The following is a 21,272-nucleotide window of genomic DNA, read 5'->3' on the forward strand; positions in this document are numbered from 1 at the left end:
TGGTTTTGGAGTTAATTGTGTAACCTGTTAACCTGTTGACGGTAAGCTAGTGGGGAGGGGCTATGGGTTCAAAAGGGACGGTGTTGGCCCTGGAAGAGTCATTTGGGAGATTGTTGCAGACAGTGAAGGCAACCGCTTGTGTTCGGGAGATTGTTGTAGTGAAGGCAACAACTAGAATGTGTTAACTCCATGAGTAATAGACAACCAAATTTGGTAACTTTGATTTTGTTTATTTAAGTTATACTGTTTCACTTTTATCAAACAGTATATGTTCTTTTGTTGCTGTTATAAAATGTTGGAGCTTAAATCATCCGACTAAGCCGTTTTCTAACGAACAAATAGAACCCCGTCACATATGGTGTCAGAAGTGGGATGGCTAGTTGGAAAAAGCTAACCCGTGTTACGAAGCAACGCACAGGACTACGTTCCCAGCGTCAGCAGCAGGAGGAGAACGCAACTGCCAAATCAGAGCGGGCGTGGGAGACGGAGGACGATGATGAAGACAGGTCCTGGGTGACCCCAGCAGCTCCTACGGCCTCAAGGCGAACCAGGGGGAGAACTACTGTCACTGATGAAAGACTTTCTATCAGGGCAGCAAAGGCGAGAGGAGTTGGCAGAGCTCCGAGAGCTACGGACTTCTGTTCCAGTTGGTAATCCGTTTCCTCAATCAGACTCCGATAGCCAGCCTGATCAGCCAATGCCTGAGTGGAGGCACTATGCGGAGCCAACAATTCCACAGTACCAGTGTGGTGAGGACATTGAGAGCTATTTATTGCGGTTTGAGCGCATTACCAAAACGTGGAGGTGGCCAGAAAGGGAGTGGGCATGCCGGCTCGTTCCACTGCTATCAGGGAAGGCCTTGGAGGCCTATACTGCAATGGACGAGGAGAGAGCCCACTGCTATAGAGACCTGAGAGAAGCGTTGCTGACAAAGTTCGACATCTCCCCAGAGACGTATCGGCAGCAGTTCCAGTCCATGGTGGTACCGTCTGAAGAGAGCCCCATCGAGACCTACCATCGCCTTAAAGGTCTCTACCGGCGCTGGATTCGGCCAGAGCAGCACACCAAGGAGCAAATTGCAGAGGCCATCATCTTGGAGCAGATGCTTTGGATACTCCCACCGGAGGTGAGGACCTGGGTGAAAGAGCATGAGCCTACAGAGGGTCTTGCGGCTGCCAAGAGGAGGACCACCTGCATGCTCAACCACTTTTACACCCCAACCAGCACTCCAGCCCAGGCCTGCAAAGAGAGAGAATCGACCAGAGTTCTCAGGATATCCTAGCGCTGCCCCAAACCAACAAGGAGCTGGTAAGGATTTAATTTGCCATTACTGCCAGCAGCCAGTCCAGATAGCTTCTGTGTGTCCCCTACGCAAAGCTAAGGTCACAGGCGCTTGCTATGCACCCCAGGCAGAGTTTGGGCCCATTGGGGATCAAGAGGTACGTGTTCAACGTCATAAAGCTGTCACTGTTAATGGCCAGCAGGTCACTGCTTTGTCAGATACTGGTAGCTTCATGTCTCTAGTGAAGCAAAGACTTGTGCCAATTGGAGCTATGGAATACAGCAGACAAACAGACATTTTGTGTGTTCAAGGGGATAAGCATCCCTATCCCAAAGCGGACATATCCCTGATCATTGATGGACAATCTTACTTGAGTGTGGGGGTGGTACAGAACTTGCCGGTTGATGCAATCCTGGGATGGGATTTACGAATACTCTTGGACTTACTGTATGGTTTTTCTCCAGTGTGAATACGACAATGCTTTTTGAGATTACCTTATGTAGTGAAAGTGTTTCCACACTTCACAGCTGTATGGTTTTTCTCCAGTGAATACGACAATGTTTTTTGAGATTACCTTATGTAGTGAAAGTGTTACCACACTTCACAGCTGTATGGTTTTTCTCCAGTGTGAATACCACTGATTTTGAAAATGGTAAATGGACTGTACTTATATCGCGCTTTATCCAGTCTTTAAGACTCCTCAAAGCGCTTTACATACTACATGTCGTTCACCTATTCATACAGAGAACAACTCAGGGTTAAGCATCTTGCCCAAGGATACATCGACATGTTGACTGCGTGGGCTGGGATCGAACCCACAACCTTTTGGTTGAAAGACGACCGCACTCCCTCGCAGCCACAGTCGCCCCTGAAAAATACAACTCTTCATATAGCTTTTTTGAATGTCCCATTTTGAGAGAATGGCTTTTCTTTTCTTTTTTTACCAAAAATCAACACAATGAATTGGGAATATATTTTGCTTTTACTATAACCAATGGACTGTAGCTAAAGAGCCACTCAGCCTCCATGTGTCAGTGTTATTCCAGCGCTATTTGCCGGGAAACAGAGGAAATCTAGCTTTCCGTGCGCTAATCCATGTTAATGGTATTTCACTGACACAGATGTGCAGTTCATCTTCACATCATTCAACAGTCGGTGTTGAATTTGTTTGACATGAAAAAGTGTAGAGGGACAACAAAAAAGACATCTTGGAAAAAGCAAGAAATAAGTTCCAATATATTATACTGTAACGCTTTGACAATGCTGCCCAGCGTGAACATGGTCCACGCTCTCTCCCTTGCTACTTTACCAGCACATCAATTAAGCTTCAAGCAAATAATGCACAATCATGGCACCAATATGCACATGATAACAAATGATAGTAATTTTTTAGGTTGTGCAATAGCTTCTTTGATTGGAGTTGGCCAAACAGCCTTTGGTTTTCCACAGCTTTTACATGGAACCTTGATTTTCCCGGGAGATTCACCCAAAGGCAGAGATAATGGTGAAGGCAAGTCTTTCTGGGAACAAATCTCATCTCAGATGGCAATATTCTATATCCATAATATTGTGTAACAGACATTTACTTCATAAGTTGCCACTTAAAAGTAAGCATTGATGCAAATGTGTGTTTAAAGTATAATATAGACAAAGTTAACCTATTAGAATGTGAGACTTTAAAAGGAAACGAGGTGAACTTAAGGGAGCCGTGTGCTGTGTGGAGATGAGAGCAGACTGCATGTCAGAACTATTCGCCATGGCAACCACAGATGATCTAATTAATTAATGAGCCTTTTACTGCATCACCAGCTACTGTTGGTAATCACTCACACACTGTTTGGCCTGCAGCTAACACACACACACACACGGCTGGTTTGAGGCAAGAAGTGAGCTCTGTGTGTGTGAACCTCAGCCCTCGTCTGAATGAAAGAAGCTTCGGCAAAAATCAATGACATGGGTGTCATAAAAAGAACGTTTATTTTCTTTGAGGGGTTCAGAGCATATGCTCTAGCCTGAGGACTCGAATTAACAGCAATGATTAAAACATGGTAGGCAGAACAAAATATTTAGTTTCAAACAAATAGCAAATCTTACATAACATACTAGGTTTTAGGAACAGTCTAAGAATGCAATAAATGCATAGTCTCCTCTGTTGTGGTATATGTTTGTTATGGAAGCTGGTTTCTTAGTGGAATACTAGATTCTGATCGATTCTGGTATTTAGTGGTTCGTTCTTTTTTCCATTCGGAGTAGAGGGTGCTTGGTTTTGGAGGGCTCAACACCAGAATCTTTTCACTAAAATGAACGGCTGGCCAAACATTTCCCTTCTATAGTTTTATGCGTTTCATTTTTTCTTTTCTGTTGTCTCATGGGATCTCTGATACAAATATGAATTTCAATAGTTAGTCTCTCCAAACACACAGACAGGCCTAACACCAGCAGAACAAACAACAAAACATGTCACAACTCAGAATAATTGTGTGTGAGCACGCACACACGCACACACACACAATACTATTTTCAACCTGCAGGTTCTTGTTCATAGTTCAATTAAGATCTGTCTAGGTGATAATGAAACTCCTGTGGAGGTCTAATAGTCATATTTACTCTTATGCTTGTGGGTTTAGGTTTGTGTTGATGCAAAGAAAAGAGCTGTGCTATTTCAGGGGCGTGTTTTTGTCCGCCTGATCATTGCATAATCAAACATTCATTCCTCATTATGTTGCAAGGGCCAATATGTCTCAGCTGTAGTGCTGTGAGATACAATTATCTCTGTGTGTGAATGAATAAGAGGTTTTAATTTCAAATCTATACAAATTCAAATAAGTTAGAGAACACATTTTTCAAACAATTTCCTACATTGAGTGAATTTATAATTCCCCTAAAGAATTTGATTCTTGTGCTTTGTATCTCAAAGTCATTTTGCCAGAGCAACCAAATTACAAGTCAAAATGAGTACTGTGACAAAAGCAGAATTTCCCATATTGAAAGTGGTATAGGAAATAACTAATGTTATTTACTTACAATGCACTGTATACTCTTTTACAGGTGGTCTATTGCATTCAAAATGTTATTTAAATCTGCCACAACTCCTTTTTGGACATGCTATAAAACAGGAGATTATTTTCATTCAGCAGTTTCTGGATGAAATAATCATTTATTTGGAGTGGTGCTTCTGGTGATAATGTATATCATTTTAATATTCTCTGTCTTTCAGCTCTGTTGTTGTTCTTTACCAACTGTAGGAGCCATGAAACGTGTTTAGTAATCCTTTATGTTTTATATAAAATATTTGTTTGAGCACTATTGATTGGTTGGCTTGGGTCACATGGATATGGGCGGCACTCATTATAATCCTGTTCACCTGCGTGAGGTGTGTGTGTGTGTGTGTGTGTGTGTGTGTGTGTGTGTGTGTGTGTGTGTGTGTGTGTGTGTGTGTGTGTGTGTGTGTGTGTGTGTGTGTGTGTGTGTGTGTGTGTGTGTGTGTGTGTGTGTGTGTGTGTGTGTGTGTGTGTGTGTGTGTGTGTGTGTGTGTGTGTGTGTGGAAGAGAGGGTGACACAGGGCCGTTGTACTTTTTTGTTGACCGCAAGATTTACGATTGCTTTGATTATTATAACAATGTATATGTCTGATCACCAAGTGTTTTGTCATTAAACTACAATACTATGAAACAGAGCTTTTGATCTCAGCGAGTACTTTTTTAGCGTGTCACACAACATCAAACAGGCCCGGCCTCAACCTCTCAGCGACTTTGGTTTCTGCTGTCGCTATACCAACTACTGAGGAAATATCTAGCTCTTTATTTGCTTCATGCTTAAGCTAGTTTCTAACTGCGTCTGTCTGCAGTTTTAATGCTGGGAAACCCTGGCTGCATGGGGAAAAACAAAGCATTTAACAGATACACTTTGCAAGAGCACCACTTGAGACCGAACCAGAACCAAGCGATTTGAAGAAATTGTAGTTCCTACTACCCCAAAGTACAATAGTATACTAATACATGCGTAAGGTATGGAATTTATGTATATAATGTAGCTAACACATTCCTTTTAAACGTCACAAGGTTTATGAAATGGTTGGCAGTGAGTTTTGTCAATGTGAACCAGGAATGGAGTTCAATGTCCTGGGGTAAAATATCCTGGAAAGATTCATAAAACCATTTCCATTTCCAAAATGGCAGGATCGAGTTTATTTAATTACTAACAATATTTCTTATAAAGTAGGTGAAAATAAAAACCAAATGTCTAATAAATGTATTACAACACTAACACAATCTATTTGATACATTCCTATATTTACACAACATCCTCTTCTCCAAATCTCCACACACAATCTGGAGGATTTTTAGGATTACTGCAGGATTTAGTTGATCATTGAAACACCAACGCAGTCTTTCCTCCCCCTCCTCTTCACGCTCTCCCCTCTTTCGTTCACTCTCACATAAGGATTCCATAAAGTTTCTGCGGTCCGTGTCACGCTTGCGCAGTGGCAGCCCCGAGTAACGTGTGTAGTATTATTATTGTGAATGGGGGGTGGAGGAGGGGGCGGTATTTAGGGTGTACAGTCACAAGAGCGACTCGATGGAGCCAGGAAGTAGACTGTTGATGCCTTCACGTACTTTAGGAATTGTCGGAAGTTCGACTTTTAGCAGCTCTGTGTTAAAACGAGCCTCTGAAGCGTGACATGAAAAAGAGATTACAGAGATCTGTTGAACATGAACTGGAGCAAAACTATTTGTATGGTGTTACGTTGTATTTTTAAACAATTGTTTGTGCAATTTCTTTTCATTAAGTTTTAGCCATAATTAAGAGGCATTTTTATTAGCTAAATTACGTGAAATGTATATTTGTTTGTTGGCTGCAACTTTAGACTTATAGTTATAATGGATACACATGTAAATAAAAGCTGCCAACAAAGAACAAACATATCTGTGCCGTTTGTTTAATGTAATACGTCACTTTATGGACTATATGTATTCATGCATTAGGCCTATTAGTGTCACAATTTGATTGATTGCGTAAATAATCGACAGGCCCAAGGTGGAGAGGGCACTTGAAAGTTGCAGGTATGAGGAGAGAGAGAGAGAGAGAGAGAGAGAGAGAGAGAGAGAGAGAGAGAGAGAGAGAGAGAGAGAGAGAGAGAGAGAGAGAGAGAGAGAGAGAAAGAGAGAGAGAGAGAGCGCGCGCGTCGTTGCCACTTGAGATCACACGCTCGTGAAGAAAGAGAGAGAGGTGGAGAGACATAGAGGAAGAGTGAAAGAGAGGGAGACAGAGGAGACAGAGCCACACGGTGAAACTGAGCTTTGTCTCTCGCGCTGGGTCACTCAGGAAGAGCCACTTGGAGCCAGAGGCGACCCCGGAGCGCTCAGGAGCCGCAGAACGACCCAGACCATCATAAGAGCAGCAGCAGTAAGAGAGCACATTGCTGCACAGACAAGGAACAAAAAAACACGGAAGAGAAGTGAATGAGGGACGGACGGCAAGACGAGCAGCTGAAGTTTTACTGTGCGGGATAATAAAAAGAGATTTGACTGAAACTGAAGAGAAAGTGTTGGTGAAGATGCCTCGGGTAGTCCCGGACCAGAGGAGCAAGTTTGAGAATGAGGAGTTTTTCCGCAAGTTGAGCAGGGAATGTGAGGTGAGTAATTCCTCCTACACTGGGTCCATTCTGTTAGACGGCGGAAATACAGACCTAGAAGAAGAGGCTTGTTGACTTATTTGATGTTTTATATATATATTTCAATTCATTGCTTCAGTGCTACAACATCTACAGTTGAAGTTGAAATCCCAAAAGCAGAATTGTTTAATTCAAATGTGCAATAAGTCTCGATCTGACATTATGAAGTAGATTTCTGTTTGACTTTTTTCTCTTATTAATCTTATACTCTTTCATTGTGTAGCCAATATATACTCAAAAAATAATAAAGCAAAACATTTTTAAATCCTCTAATCATACAATTGGACAGATCTTTTTAAAGAAGAGCAGAGACAAAGAATGGTGCCTTTTGCCTTAAATCAAAATTCCTGTGGCTTATCTGTAAACTGCAGCCTACTGATGGCAATGAGCATCGTCATTCAAGGCCAAATATCCCCTATCTATTTGGAGTGTTTTCTAGCCAAAATCAAACACCTGAAGTAGACTAAAAATAAATGTATTTGTTGTGTTTATGGTTTGTTTTCTCTTCTCTTTGTAGATTAAATACACTGGGTTCAGGGACCGGCCCCATGAGGAGAGACAAGCTCGCTTCCAGAACGCTAGCAGGGATGGACGATCAGAAATAGTGAGTAGAAAACTAAATGTATCTTTTTTTTGTATACTCTTTGAAAACAATCGGAAAATTACATAAAGTAAAAACACACTGGCACAACTCATGAAATGAAATAACCATCTCCAACAGCCATTATGAATCTGGCGGTCCCCAATGTAAAATACACATTAACTCTTATTATGAGAACACTATGTGCAGCAGTGTACAGTATACATTGTACACTCTGTGTGTGTGTGTGTGTGTGTGTGTGTGTGTGTGTGTGTGTGTGTGTGTGTGTGTGTGTGTGTGTGTGTGTGTGTGTGTGTGTGTGTGTGTGTGTGTGTGTGTGTGTTTGTGTGTGTGTGTGTGTGTGTGTGATGTGTCCCTGCTTCAAGAGGAAGTAGACGTGTTATCAGACATGCAGACCCAGACTTCTTTCCTCTACGTTATGCGACTGCCATCATCGCCTCAGCACACATTAGCACATGTTAACAAACAGGCACTTTAAGGTTTACAACACTCTTAGGGCTGTAATTTTGTGCCTAAAATTGTGCACCGTAGCATAAACATTACCTGTCATGTCTAATTTGCGATAGGCAGTTAGTGAACAGGGAGATACAAGACAACACCTTTCTGATGCTTACAAATGCAATTTAGCCCTATAAATACTGCTATCCCTTAACTGCGTGGTTTTTGTTTGGAGCTGAAACACTGAATCAAGTTGCAAATATTTTTGATTATAAATTGATCCTATTTATGCATAGATATCATGTTTCAGCTTCTCAATTGCGAAGATAAGCTGCTTTTCTTTGTGTAATGTGATTGTAAACTGAATTTATTTGAGCTGTTAGTTTAAAAAAAAAACTAAATAAGATGTCACATCAGGTTTGAAGGTGTGACAGGCATCTTTTTCACTTTTATTGATGAAATAATTGCAGATTAATCAATATTGAAAATAATAATTAGTCATAGTCCTATCTTTGTTTGGACTCAAGCTGTTTTTGCTGTGATTTTGGTCGAAGATTTGTCGCTAGATGTGGTGTAGTGTTGGATTAGAAATCTGCAGTGTTTCTCTTTGTTTTCATACATGAGGGGCAGCCATCACATAGTTGTTGCAGTGAGAGATAGTTTGTGGCAAAGTGTCTCCCTCCATTTCCAGACCACACTTCTCTAGCCGCGTCTTCGATTAGCCTCGGATCACATTTTCAATTTGAAGCTTTCAAAAGCAAATGAGCTGATGTGAGCTATTTTATCCAATGTGAAAACTACTGTTTAAAATATGATTCCTTACAAGTTAAAGTCATGTTTTCAAAATCTATCAAAAACATAAATAAAACAATACGCAGTCGGTTATGCAGGCAAAATGGTCTCTGTCAGAATTGTTTTTATTTTTTATATTGTACTTCTGGTTTATTAATACTCATGCACACGTTAGCATCATTTATAGATTGTTTACTGTATAACAATGCATCATATTTTACAAGATCATCATTCATTTGCAGAGTAAGTTCTGCCAGGAGATAAATGTCGACTTCAACACGTCTGCATGTCTTTCTGTCTCCACTTCTCTGCTGTGGTGAGCTTTATTTCCTCCACAATTGAACCCATGTGACCTTTTTTGTCTTCTTAAAAAACTCAGTGTGTAGCATTTTGATGTGCAGTTTATAACTTAAGAGCAAGATGGGACATGTTTACAATCACATTATTTAATTACTCTGTGTGGCCTGCTAAGATCTTTCTATTGAAGTGAAGCGTAGAGCCTTCAGGCTAACGACACAAACATGGGGGCGACTTCTACTGTCTTAGTCATCCTCGAGGTATTTTCCCAAACATGCTGTCATCATCCCAGGAGGAGGGGGGGGGGAGACATCTAGATTTACCATATTTTAGTGGGACATGATGCGTCCGTCCGTCTGTCTGTCCTCACTGTATTATAAGCCTCTTCTGTGAAAATTGATGGGCCTGGTTTAAACGGTTTGACGGCAGCTGTGAAATCATGTTGCTGATTTATCTATCGGCCAGACGCCTGCTATTTTCATGGTCAGTGTGAACGACTACCCGGCACAATGAGACCTGGCTGTCTTTGACAGCACGAGCAGAAAACAAAAAACTGTAAAAAAATGGGCACCATTTAGTATAATACTGAATTGTTAATGTTTAACATCCTTCCTCAGTCAATACAGTGTTTTGTTTGTTGTTTCTTCACATGGATGCATATACAGACTTTGACACTTAAAGACCGTTTTGACAATCAGCTTCTAGAGCAGCGTTTCTCAAAGTGTGGGGCGCGCCCCACTGGTGGGGCGCAGAGATGTGACAGGTGGGTCACGAATAGACGCGATGAACGGGAGTATTTAAAAATAAAATTAAAAAAATGTTATTAATTTTTTTTCCTCGCGGGCGTTAGTGGACTGTTACAGCCGGAGACTCGCAACGGCGGTGGACTTTCACAGCGCCGGATCCGCAGGAGCCTCACAACGGCGGGTGTTTGCGGCGGCTGGTGCAGTACCGACGGGTGCGGTACCGGCGGGTGCGGTACCGGCGCAGCGGCGCTGTCAAAGTCCACGGCCCACCTATGTCAGAGCCAGCGTCCCACCAAAGGCAGCGGCCCACCGGGAAAAGTCCCGAATCTCCCGATGGCCAATCCGAGCCTGCTCACACACACACAACTGAAACCAAAATCATTTACAGCGTTGCAGTCGGGAAGAAAAGCAATGTGGAGCGGCACCTCACCACTTCACAACGAATTTAACCGTGACACTTTTCAAAATCCCGTTTGTGTCCCCCCACTTTACAAATAGGCCTATGTTTATTATAATTTTTAACGCAAGCCGTCATCGCCACGGAGGAGCACACAGCCTCTGTGAGCGAGCGAGACAGAGAGAGAGAGCGAGAGAGAGCACACATTTATCTATTTAATATAGCCTAGGTGTAAAACATAAAGTAAGAAATCATTCCAATCTGTGCTATAGGACAGTAAAAAAAAAAAAAAAGGTTTAAAAGGGGAGTGATTAGTAAAAAGAAAGAATGCTAACTATACGTAACATAAGATAAGAATAAACAAGTCTGAACGATTTGTTATTGGTTTTGATCATATTCTAAAGATGTTTGGATTATTGAAAAGTATACAGCTCCCTTTCAGTGTGTTGAGAGCTGTATCCATAAATTCATTTTTTGCTCAAAGTGCACCAGATTGAGGCATTTCACTTCAACATAAAAAAAAACATCTTCCCGGGGCTGCATGTCCCCGGACCCCCCTAGAGGAGGTGAGGTCCCCCCCCAAATAAAGCAGGTAAAAAAATTAAATTGCATACATTTTCTTTTAGTAAACATTGAAAACGGGTCCCACAGACCCAAACAGCACACAAATGTTAAAGGTAAGCATATAATAATGTTCAAATGTGCTAAATATATACACTGCAAAAAAAGAGGAGTAAAAGTAGCTCACGACTTGTTTTATTTTTTGAAAGTAGCTCTCATCCTAAAAAAGGTTGGAGACCCCTGTTATAGAACGATACATTTGACAATTTTAAGCTTGGCCTACGATTTTATTGGAGCGATGAGGAACAGGTGGGGCTTGAAAGGCCCACCTGTTCAAAGTGGGGAATCACAGAAAAAGTTTGAGAACCACTGTTCTAGAGGTTTAAAGAGGGAACGTTTTCTCAGAGTAAACCTAAAGTTGGGGGTTTCCTCTTTTGCATGCCAGGTCCGCTATTAGCTCTAACAGTTTAATTTTATGCAAACAGCTGACCCCGCAGTTTTCATTATGACACGTTTTGGCAAATAAAAAAGTATCCTACATTGACAACATGCCGAAAGTGTCATAGTGCTTTAATGCAACGTTAATTGCAGTAGCAAAATGCAATATGAAAAGATTATTAAAAATATATAATGTTTGTCTATTAACAAACTAGCAAAGGCGCTAGTGTCTGACAGGCCAGGCGTTGGCCTGATTTTTTCTGCCAAGCCGAGGCCGGCAACATGACGGTGATCACATTTCATTTGAGTTGGGAGAGAGGAAGACATCGTGTACTAGAGAGTTCATGTACTTTTTGGAGTGATGAGGCGAGAAAGCATTTGGTGATAGCCTGGTGGCCCGTCTGTACATTTGATGGTTAATAAATGCTTCAGCTACTCATGACCTAAGCTAAACTCCTGTACTTTGGTTTCCACCTACTGTTAATAGTGAAGGTGGTTAGCCCTGAAGCTAGCGACCACAGCCTGGCTCGCTTAAGGTGGACTGACCATAAAGCTCGACCATCTATTCTTATTTTGGCGACACGCCGCTCCACCAATTTTTGGTCGACGCGCCATTGAATGAAGTGGGACACCTTGTGGTACAATTCTGTATACCAGTCTGGTCCGTTGTTTGGATAGATATCTAACCTGTTCGACAATTTTACAGCGGCCTTAGGTCAATTAAAGATGTGTATGTCATGACATCACAAATAGTCTGGAAGCCATGTTTCAAAAGGGACTTTATACACATGATATGGAAAGTCTCTCGTGCACATGCACTGAGAATGGACATAATTTTAAATGGAAGTAGTAATAAGTTATTACAATTTAAATGATTTTACATTTCATGGTTTTCTCTACAGCGTTTTTATTATTGACTGAGGGAATTTTTTTGGCTAAAATAAACAATAACTCTGCATTCTGAATGTTTTAAAATATAGTGATACAATATTGTACAAAATAAAGCATTTTTTTGCCTTATTTCTTACCATATACCTGTCATGTTAGCTGAGCTTTTTATTATTAGGAATCTCCCCAATGTTCGCACATACACGTGCATGCACACACACACACGCACATGCACATGCACACGCATGCACACACACACACGCATGCACACACACACCACACACAGACACACAAACGTAGCTGTAAGGATCACTCTAACTGTTCAAGATTGATCTGATAAATGGAACAATAATTCAAAGTCAATTATCTTCACGTCATTAGAGATGAGTTGCTTTCCTACTACTATTGATTCCCATGCTGCCCTGGTCTCCCCCATCCTCTCTTATACCATCTCCCTCTTTCTCTGTTCACTACCTTTTTCCCCTTGCCCCCTTATTCTTTGTCTCAATTCCATACCTCAAAGTTTTTTTTTTTCTCTCTCTCTCTCTCTCTCTCTTGTTTTCACTTTCTTCACAATCTGCTGCTTTTACCACGGTCAGCCTTTTCCCCTCCATTTCTGTCCCTATTTCTAATTTGCTTCATTTCTCCCCCATGCTTTATCCTCCTTTGTCTGTCAGTTTCCCTCCATCTCTCTCGTGTCTCTGCCGCTCTTTCCCTCTTTTTTCCCCCTCCCAGCAGTAGTAGGCAGCAAATGAGTATCAGATGGTTGTAATCCAATACTTCAAATACAGCACAAAATGATGACTCTGTGTTCTTTGAGCTCTTGTTTCCGTGAGTGAGTGTGTATGTGTGAGCGACTTTTCTCCTTGTGTGTGTCCATGTACACACATTGTCAAGCTTTTTCCTCCTTTATTTCCCGTTCTTCCACTCTCCATTGTTTTGTCCTTATTCTCTTTCATTCACTTTTCTCTTGTTTTCTCACAGATTTGACAGGGTGCATAATTCATATGCTTCCAGCTTAGTCGCAGCCCTAATGTCATTAGTATTGATCCGTCTTAGTAAACACAACACACACACACACACACACACACACACACACACACACACACACACACACACACACACACACACACACACACACACACACACACACACAGATGCGCATACAAAACAGACATTTCTAACTTGATTTTCTGCCTCGATGTAATTCATTGCCTTCTGACTGCAACAGGGCAATGCATTCTATTGATTTTCATTTTATTTGTTTTTCTCTAAGTTTGTGTGTGTGTGTTTATCTTAATGGAAATGCCTCCCATTAGAGCAAGAAGCCATTTTACAGAAATCTAAAAATGAGGAAAGCTTGTGTGTGTTTGTGTGTGTGTGTGTGTGTGTGTGTGTGTGTGTGTGTGTGTGTGTGTGTGTGTGTGTGTGTGTGTGTCATGACGGTGCTTTTGCACTCTGTTTGAGAAGGAAGTGGTCATTTCATGGTCAGAACAAGCAGAGAGAGGAAAAATTGAAGGGTTAAAGAAAGGAGAGAAATAACAAATTTGATCGACAAAATGTTTAACTCACCTAGTCTTAGACCCGAATAAAAGATTGAAATGTACTCAACCACTGATTTCTGCAAAAATATTTGGAAACCTGGCATGTAGAAGTTAAAATATTAATCCTGGCGAAAAATATATTACAAAAAGATGATGGCAAAGATACTCAGCGATGTGTTCATTCTTTGCGTTTTCTTATCCCAAAAACTATTATATAAAATGTGTAATTCGAGCCATTTTAAAAAAGAGAAAATTATTTGGTTATAATTGAAACAATAAAAAGTTTTGATCAACTAAGATTTTGTGAACTAAACAATTTAGAAAATAATCAGCAGGTTAATTAAACTGAAAACTAGCCCTTAAAATAATGCTAAAAAAACAAAAAATGGCTGCGTAGTATTCCATCTTATATAACTGAGTTGGACATTCATGTACAGCATAGAGGGATTCATAGTGCTGAACCCAATACATCACACCCCACTCTGCAGCTTTTCAGCTCATCGGTTCTCCAACTGTGCATAGATTGTGTTTGACTCTCAAAGCTCTCATCAGCAACCATAAGCAGAGCATCTGTTTCTGAGCACAATAAAAGAGCAAGAGCTAAAAGTTCACGGTCCAAGCAGCTGACGAGACTTTGGTGGATACATTTCTTTTGGCCGACGCTTCTATCCAATAAGTGCAATAACCATAAAGACTCAAACTCCGAACAACAAGGAAAGAGCAGATTCACTTCAAGTCATACCATTGCTAATGCTGGTGAATTAGTTACAAGGCCTAAGCTAACTCTTTTCTTTTTTCAAAGAAGGTTGGGTTTTCAGTTTGCAACGGAAGATATGCAGAGTTTCTGCTGTCCTGCGGAGCTCATTCCACCATTTAGGAGCCAGGATAGCAAACAGGCGGGATTTTGAAGGGTACCTGGGTCCCACTAGCAGTGATGGAGTAGCAAGCAGATTGGCTGAAGCAGAATGAAGTGCACATGTTGAAATGTATGGTTTAACTAAGGCCTGGATGTAGGAAGGGGCTGATCCCTTCACAGTAGCAGTGTCTTGAAGCAGCCAGTGAAGCCAGTGAAGGGAGCAAAGTAGAGGTGTAGAGGTCGGGTGGCATTTGCAGGTAGACCAGCCAGGAGGGAGTTGCAGTAGTCAAGGCGTGTGATGAAGAGAGCCTAAAACACCAAAACAGAACTAAAATGATAGTGTAATGAAAGTGTCTTTTAAGACATCAGCCAAAATACCTTAAAAAGCAAATAGTATATCAGGGCTGTGTTTGTGAGTTTATATTTGAATCATTCTGCCCCATAACGGATATATATCACTAATGCAGCTTTTCTGGAAACTGCTCTTTACTGTCCTTTTTACTGATATTATTTTCTCTCCATTTTTTCTCTCTCCCTCTCCAGGCCTTTGTAGCTACAGGTACAAACCTCTCTCTACAGTTCTTTGCAGCCAACCTGCTCGGAGATCAGAGGCAGGTTCCTGCGAGGGAGTATGTTGACTTCGAGAGAGAGACGGGAAAGGTAGAACAAGTGCAAGATAAGCACACACATGTATCTCTCTGTTGCTCTTCACCTTTTGCAATGGTCATATGGTCTGAGTTGCAGCAGAGAGATTGGATTTGAAAATGTCTTTGCTGTTTTGCTCATGGCTTTAGTCATGTGTGCTTGATTCATCCTTTGTTTGAACACATGACAGCATTTGAAGAAACACATATATCTTTGTCTGTTCTTTGGCTCTCTTTTCCTCTTTCATTTTATGAAATGAAAATGAATGTCCACCCGCCTAATGGAGACAAAAAACCTAATGTGAATTTATAAATACCCATGTTGAGTTTCGACCTTTCGACCTCATGTCAATGTGTTTGTTAACTTTAAGCCTTATTCCAATTCAAACAAACAGGTGAGTAATAAAAAGTGTATTAGATTTACAGTTGTCAAGAACTGAGGAATTACCTATATTTTTGTTCCATGTTGTAGACAAATCAATCACATTTAGAGTTTAGAGAAACTTAACAATAAACAAGGAAAAAGAAAAGAGACCATGTGGATAGCGACAGACGAGGGATCCATCTCAATGGTGTTAAATAGATCTTTGTTAGTGCATGTTTATTGTTGTTAAATGGGGTATTTTTACATAATACTCGTAGATTGATCTTTTTTGGAACCAGCCCTTAAATGGCAATTGAAGAAACTTTGTTTTTTGGCACTTCCACAGCCCCAGAGATTGGTCCCAGTACACATGCTGGGTAATTTGTGGTCTCTTTGTTGTCTCCTATTATCCATCAAACATACTCTGAAATATGGTGATCCCAATCACACCGGTGAAATCCCTGCTGAGCTTCTTAGTAAGTTGCTTGTTCTTAATCAAGATCAAAGTTAAACAACTTAAAGAGCTCAGAAGATGTGTCTGAAGTTGTTGTCAAGGTGATATCCACTGAACGGTGCAGTGGTGGTACTGCTGCTGTTGTGTTTATGTGTATGTTAATTGTTTCCCCTGGCGCTAAGCCTGGACTTTGTGTGTGTGTGTGTGTGTGTGTGTGTGTGTGTGTGTGTGTGTGTGTGTGTGTGTGTGTGTGTGTGTGTGTGTGTGTGTGTGTGTGTGTGTGTGTGTGTGTGTGTGTGTGTGTGTGTGTGTGTGTGTGTGTGTGTGTGTGTGTGTGTGTGTGTTTGTGTGTGTGTGTGTGTGTGTGTGTGTGTGTGTGTGTGTGTGTGTCATAGGGCCCTCCAAAGACGCTAGCCAGCTGAAATGAATGCCGGCTGGCGGCTCATTAAAAATGCATTCTGGGGAATCGATGGACCTCCATGCCCCAAGGCTGACGGACTAATCTCACACCGTTAATTATTTAACACAAGTGCCACGATGGTTGGGAAAAGTATGTGTGTGTGTGTGTGTGTTTGTGTGTATGGGCGTTTTTGGTAGCACAATATGTTTATGGTGTACTGGCAGCCAGTGAGAAGTATGCATGTGTGTTTGGGTGTGTGTGAATGTGTGTGTGTGTAACTTGATACTTTCTTCTTTGTCACCTCAATGGTGCTCAAAGACCTATGAAGTTTTAATGAGGTTAGGAGTCGTCAATGTAAAGCAGTTTCAAAGTGGTTCTGTTAGGGCAGCAGCGATTCTCAACACGTTTCGCCAGATATGAAACGCTCTTTTTCATGAAGCTAGACTAAAAGACACTAAAAGTACACAGTTTCAGGGTTTTCTTATGTGTTTTTTTGTTTACTTTACATGTATAAAGGATAGAAGGACAGGCAAGAAATACTGTTAAGTAGAAAGTGTACAACTTCATTAAGTCACTCCAGTGCAGATCCTTGAGCCGTGTAATAGTGCATAAGTGTAAAAAGGATCCTGCAAAAAGGATTCCAGCTTCAATGTCATGCACACACACACACACACACACACACACACACACACACACACACACACACACACACACACACACACACACACACACACACACACACACACACACACACACACACACACACACACACACACACACACGCACACATCCCACTGGACCTCCTGTAGACAACAACTGTCAGGCCGTGGCAGAGATCTGTGTACGTTGCAACTTCTTCTCTTAATTACTGTCAAAGCTAAACCACACACATTTCGTTCAGCTTCCCTTCTTTTGCTTGTGTATCTTTATTCTCGTGGTATTTTTTATAGACATCCACACTATTGTCTCCTCCATTCATCCAGGCTTCCCTCTTTACATTTGTTATGCTTTTTTATCTTACATTCTCGTTACCATGGTATATCCCTCAGTAGCTCGCGTAACTTTCCCCTCCTTCGCTCTCCTCTATCCTCCCTCGTTTCACTCTCCCCCTCCGTTCCTCCCTCTTTCCCGCCTTCATTTTCAAACACAGACTGTGCCAAACCATAAGGATAGCGCAGCCAGGTTAAACTTTGCAACTGGATATGGTGTGTGTGTGTGTGTGTGTGTGTGTGTGTGTGTGTGTGTGTGTGTGTGTGTGTGTGTGTGTGTGTGTGTGTGTGTGTGTGTGTGTGTGTGTGTGTGTGTGTGTGTGTGTGTGTGTGTGTGTGTGTGTGTGTGTGTGTGTGTGTGTGTGAGATACAGAGAGAACGAGTTGAAGTACAGGCTCTCAGTGTCGTTGCAGGCTAATGGGAGCCAGCTGTGGACGAGGTTAATTTTAGCGTTAGATGCTAACTTGTAAGCAAACACTAACCCAATCCAGAAAATGAATTGTAGCATAAGCAGCCAATATCAAATGCAGTCTGCTTGAGTGTTAGAGTTTAAAGACAGTATATTACTTCAAAGCAACAGATATATGAATTATAGTCATTACAAAAATGAAGATTCACATTTTTCTAAGTTATTTGAGTATAGATCTATTAAAAATGTAATAGATTCCTTATCGGAACTGAGACCACCATATTGTCTTATACAATGGGACTGAAGCTTATCTCTCTGCCCTCCCTTGGTTCTTGACATAAATGTTAATTAAAAGTTTTGTTTTTGCTTTATTTTTTGAATGAACTCTTTTATCATGGAATCTATTGTCACCCAAATCATTGTGTTTGTGGTTTCCTTTGTGTGGAGAAACTGCCATGCTTCCTGTGCCCTTTAGGCTAAACAAAAACTGGTCTTTCCTTCCTTCCTGTCCCACACTTAATCTATCCAGCTTGCCTAACCACCTCCCCTGTGTGTACAAATGTAACATGTGGTCCTGGGATGCTGTACTGAACGTGCCACACTCAGAAGAAAAGAGAAATAAGGTTAGAGGATTGAGTGCTGTTGGTGAAACATGCTCCTTTTCATTGCTCCCAAGGTATCAGAGCTAAGAGGTCTCAACAAAGCAGTTTTTCTGGCCTCAAACTATTTTTCAGTCATGGATACTTTAGGGTTCGGTTCAAAAACAAAAAATCGACTCCAGGAGAAACCATAGGCACAGTGGAAAGGTCATATCAGAGGACGTCAGGTTGAAACCACAGGAATTACTCTGTAAGTTTCATTGTTCAAGGTTGTTTCTGTGTGTGAAGCTGAACGAAATGTGTGTGGTTTAGCTTTGACAGTAATTAAGAGAAGAAGTTGCAACGTACACAGATCTCTGCCACGGCCTGACAGTTGTTGTCTACAGGAGGTCCAGTGGGATGTGTGCGTGTGTGTGTGTGTGTGTGTGTGTGTGTGTGTGTGTGTGTGTGTGTGTGTGTGTGTGTGTGTGTGTGTGTGTGTGTGTGTGTGTGTGTGTGTGTGTGTGTGTGTGTGTGTGTGTGTGTGTGTGTGTGTGTGTGTGTGTGTGTGTGTGTGTGTGTGTGTGTGCGAGCTCTGTGCAATACCCCTGCATGCTGATGAGATGATGGCGCCAGACTGATTGCTAAACCTGACATATGCATATCAGCGCACAAAATAACACACAAAAATATAAACGGCAAACACAACCTAAAAAAGGCCAAAAGAGACAGAAAGAGATTAGTGGTAAGGGGGAACAAAATGAGAAGCAGACGAGTGTCAGCTTCATGATGGATGAGGGTGGCTTGTCAGGGAGGAACTCAATTAAAAAACCAAACAGAGAACACACATGGCTTCACTCATTCTCAGACCATTTCCTGTATATGAATTCAAACAGCAACTTTATTTACCTAAAAATTGTGTACAAACATCTGTTGTGATAGATTGTATGACATTTGATAATTAATTTACATTTTCATCCAACTTGTGTGCATGTTTTAGTTGTCGAGAACTGCCCCTCTGATTAAAATCACACACAGCCCTCTCCACCAGTCTTCAGCAAAACACTTGGAAGGTGTGAAATTGATTGGTCATACATAAATCAATAACACAGGAATTCCTTCCTTTAGTTAGAAAATACTTTTACAGCACATATATTGGTATTTGTATGTTATCTATTCTACACGTCCAGCAAATGTGGTCACAATTGAAGAAAAACATTCTATAGTTATGAGAGTTTTGTAATATAAGCCCTGCCTACAGCAATTCAGCTCCCTTTGAGGACCATAGGAAAACTGTATGGAAAATCAACAATCCCAAAGGTTTGTTTTGTCCACAGATGCGCTGCAGGTTTGCCAATGATTCCTCTAATGTGTAGAAAGAGTAGCTGAAAAACTCATTTGGACTCACATTGGTCTGGACCAAGAGAATCCAGTAAAAAAGGGATTTGCTAAGACTTGCATCACATTTAAAACAGCACTCCCTTGTGTCCCCAGCAATACAGCTTTCAACGTTAAAATAGATCAGATGAACGATTCTCGAGATATGTGAAGGACACACATACAGTACAGAAAGATTTGTTGCTTTATAGATTGTTACTGAGCGTGGCTACATGCTACATGAGGTAATTACCCTACTTTCATTTCCTATTTCTTATATCTTCGGTCTCTCTGTCCCAAAATAGAGTTGTCCTAGTGAAGTGTTTCCCAACCGGAGATACGGGGACCCCCAGGGGTACTCGAGGGGAAGCAGGGGGTCCGTAGCAAGATTAGGGATTGCAATTTACTTCCACACAAATACACTTTTTTGAATCAATTATCATAAGCCTGGTGTCCGGTCTATTTCAGCGTCTGCTAGAAACAGTTCCTGCCGGGATGGTGTTGATTGTAACACCACTAGTTTAAAGGGGAACTATCATGCAAAATATACTTTGTGATGTCTTTATACATACATTTGTGTCCCCGGTGTGTCGGGGAACTCACGCAGTGTCAGAAAATAAAACCCTCTCTCTTTTCCTCTGTACCCAAATCTTTTAAAAACGGGTGTACAACGAGCGGATACAGATTTCCATCCGCTGTGACGTGTCCATCCGCTGTGATGTCATAGCGGCGGCGGACCCACAGAAAGTTGCTATCAGAAACAATGCCTGACGTGTTTTGGACGTCTTTGTTTACATTAGCAAGCCTCGCTAACACTCAGAGCTAACCTGTACTGAAGAGCACATGTGTTTAAAAAGCAGGAAATAAAAAAAGAACTCCCCTTGTGATAAACCTGAAAGAGAAAAAGCATTTGAGCTCCATACTATTTCAGAAATAATCCTTGACGTGGTTTAAACAGGATGGCGTTTTATCACAACCGAATTTTACTTTATCTCCGGTAGAATTCTGATCAGGCATTAGCTCCACCTCCTCTTCTTTCTTTTTTTTCAAGCGAAGGACCCAAAATCTGCGTTTCTCTTGCGGGGCTGCAAAAGAGCAGTGTTAATTTTGATTTAGTCTTAGTCTTAGTCTTTAGACGAAAATGGTTATTAGTTTTAGTCATATTTTAGTCATTCCTATCCTTCGTTGTTTTAGTCTAGTTTTAGTCGACAAAAAAATTCAAAACGTGTTAGTCAACTTTTAGTCGATGAAAAATTACATTTTAGTCAACTTTTAGTCAAAATGTGTCTCTATACTCTCTGAACGCTCCTTCCCCGGCAGATCTCTGTGTCTGCTGCAGCATGTCTGTTAGGCCCCGCCCCCCGCACACAGAGAGACACAGGGAGATCGCTCTTCTGGAGTGAAGAGAGCAGAAATAATGATATTGCAAGTTAGAAACGTAAGATGCATTTTGACAGACAAGATGGACACTTGAGGGAAAGTATGCTGCATTTTGAATGTCCAATAGTCCACCATTAACACCTTAGTCCCGTCTCGTCAACGA

The 21,272-nt window shown here is 41.4% G+C and overlaps 1 protein-coding gene across 5 annotated transcripts in view; it reads left to right on the forward strand.

The window, feature by feature from the left end:
* The first annotated feature begins 6,477 nt into the window (after positions 1–6,477).
* Positions 6,478–21,272, forward strand: part of cbfb (core-binding factor subunit beta) — a 39,543-nt gene continuing 24,748 nt past the window's right edge. For 4 of the 5 annotated variants that reach the window (XM_079683281.1, XM_079683278.1, XM_079683279.1 and 1 more), the window contains exons 1-3: positions 6,478–6,917; positions 7,474–7,560; positions 15,058–15,174. In XM_079683281.1, the coding sequence (XP_079539407.1) occupies positions 6,840–6,917; positions 7,474–7,560; positions 15,058–15,174 (282 nt within the window). In that variant the 5' untranslated portion in view covers positions 6,478–6,839. The remainder of the gene's footprint in view (positions 6,918–7,473; positions 7,561–15,057; positions 15,175–21,272) is intronic. The other variant, XM_079683282.1, reaches the window with a different exon arrangement.

The sequence above is a fragment of the Notothenia rossii genome (genome assembly GCF_949606895.1).
Source record: "Notothenia rossii genome assembly, chromosome: 5".
Classification (NCBI taxonomy): Eukaryota; Metazoa; Chordata; class Actinopteri; order Perciformes; family Nototheniidae; genus Notothenia; species Notothenia rossii.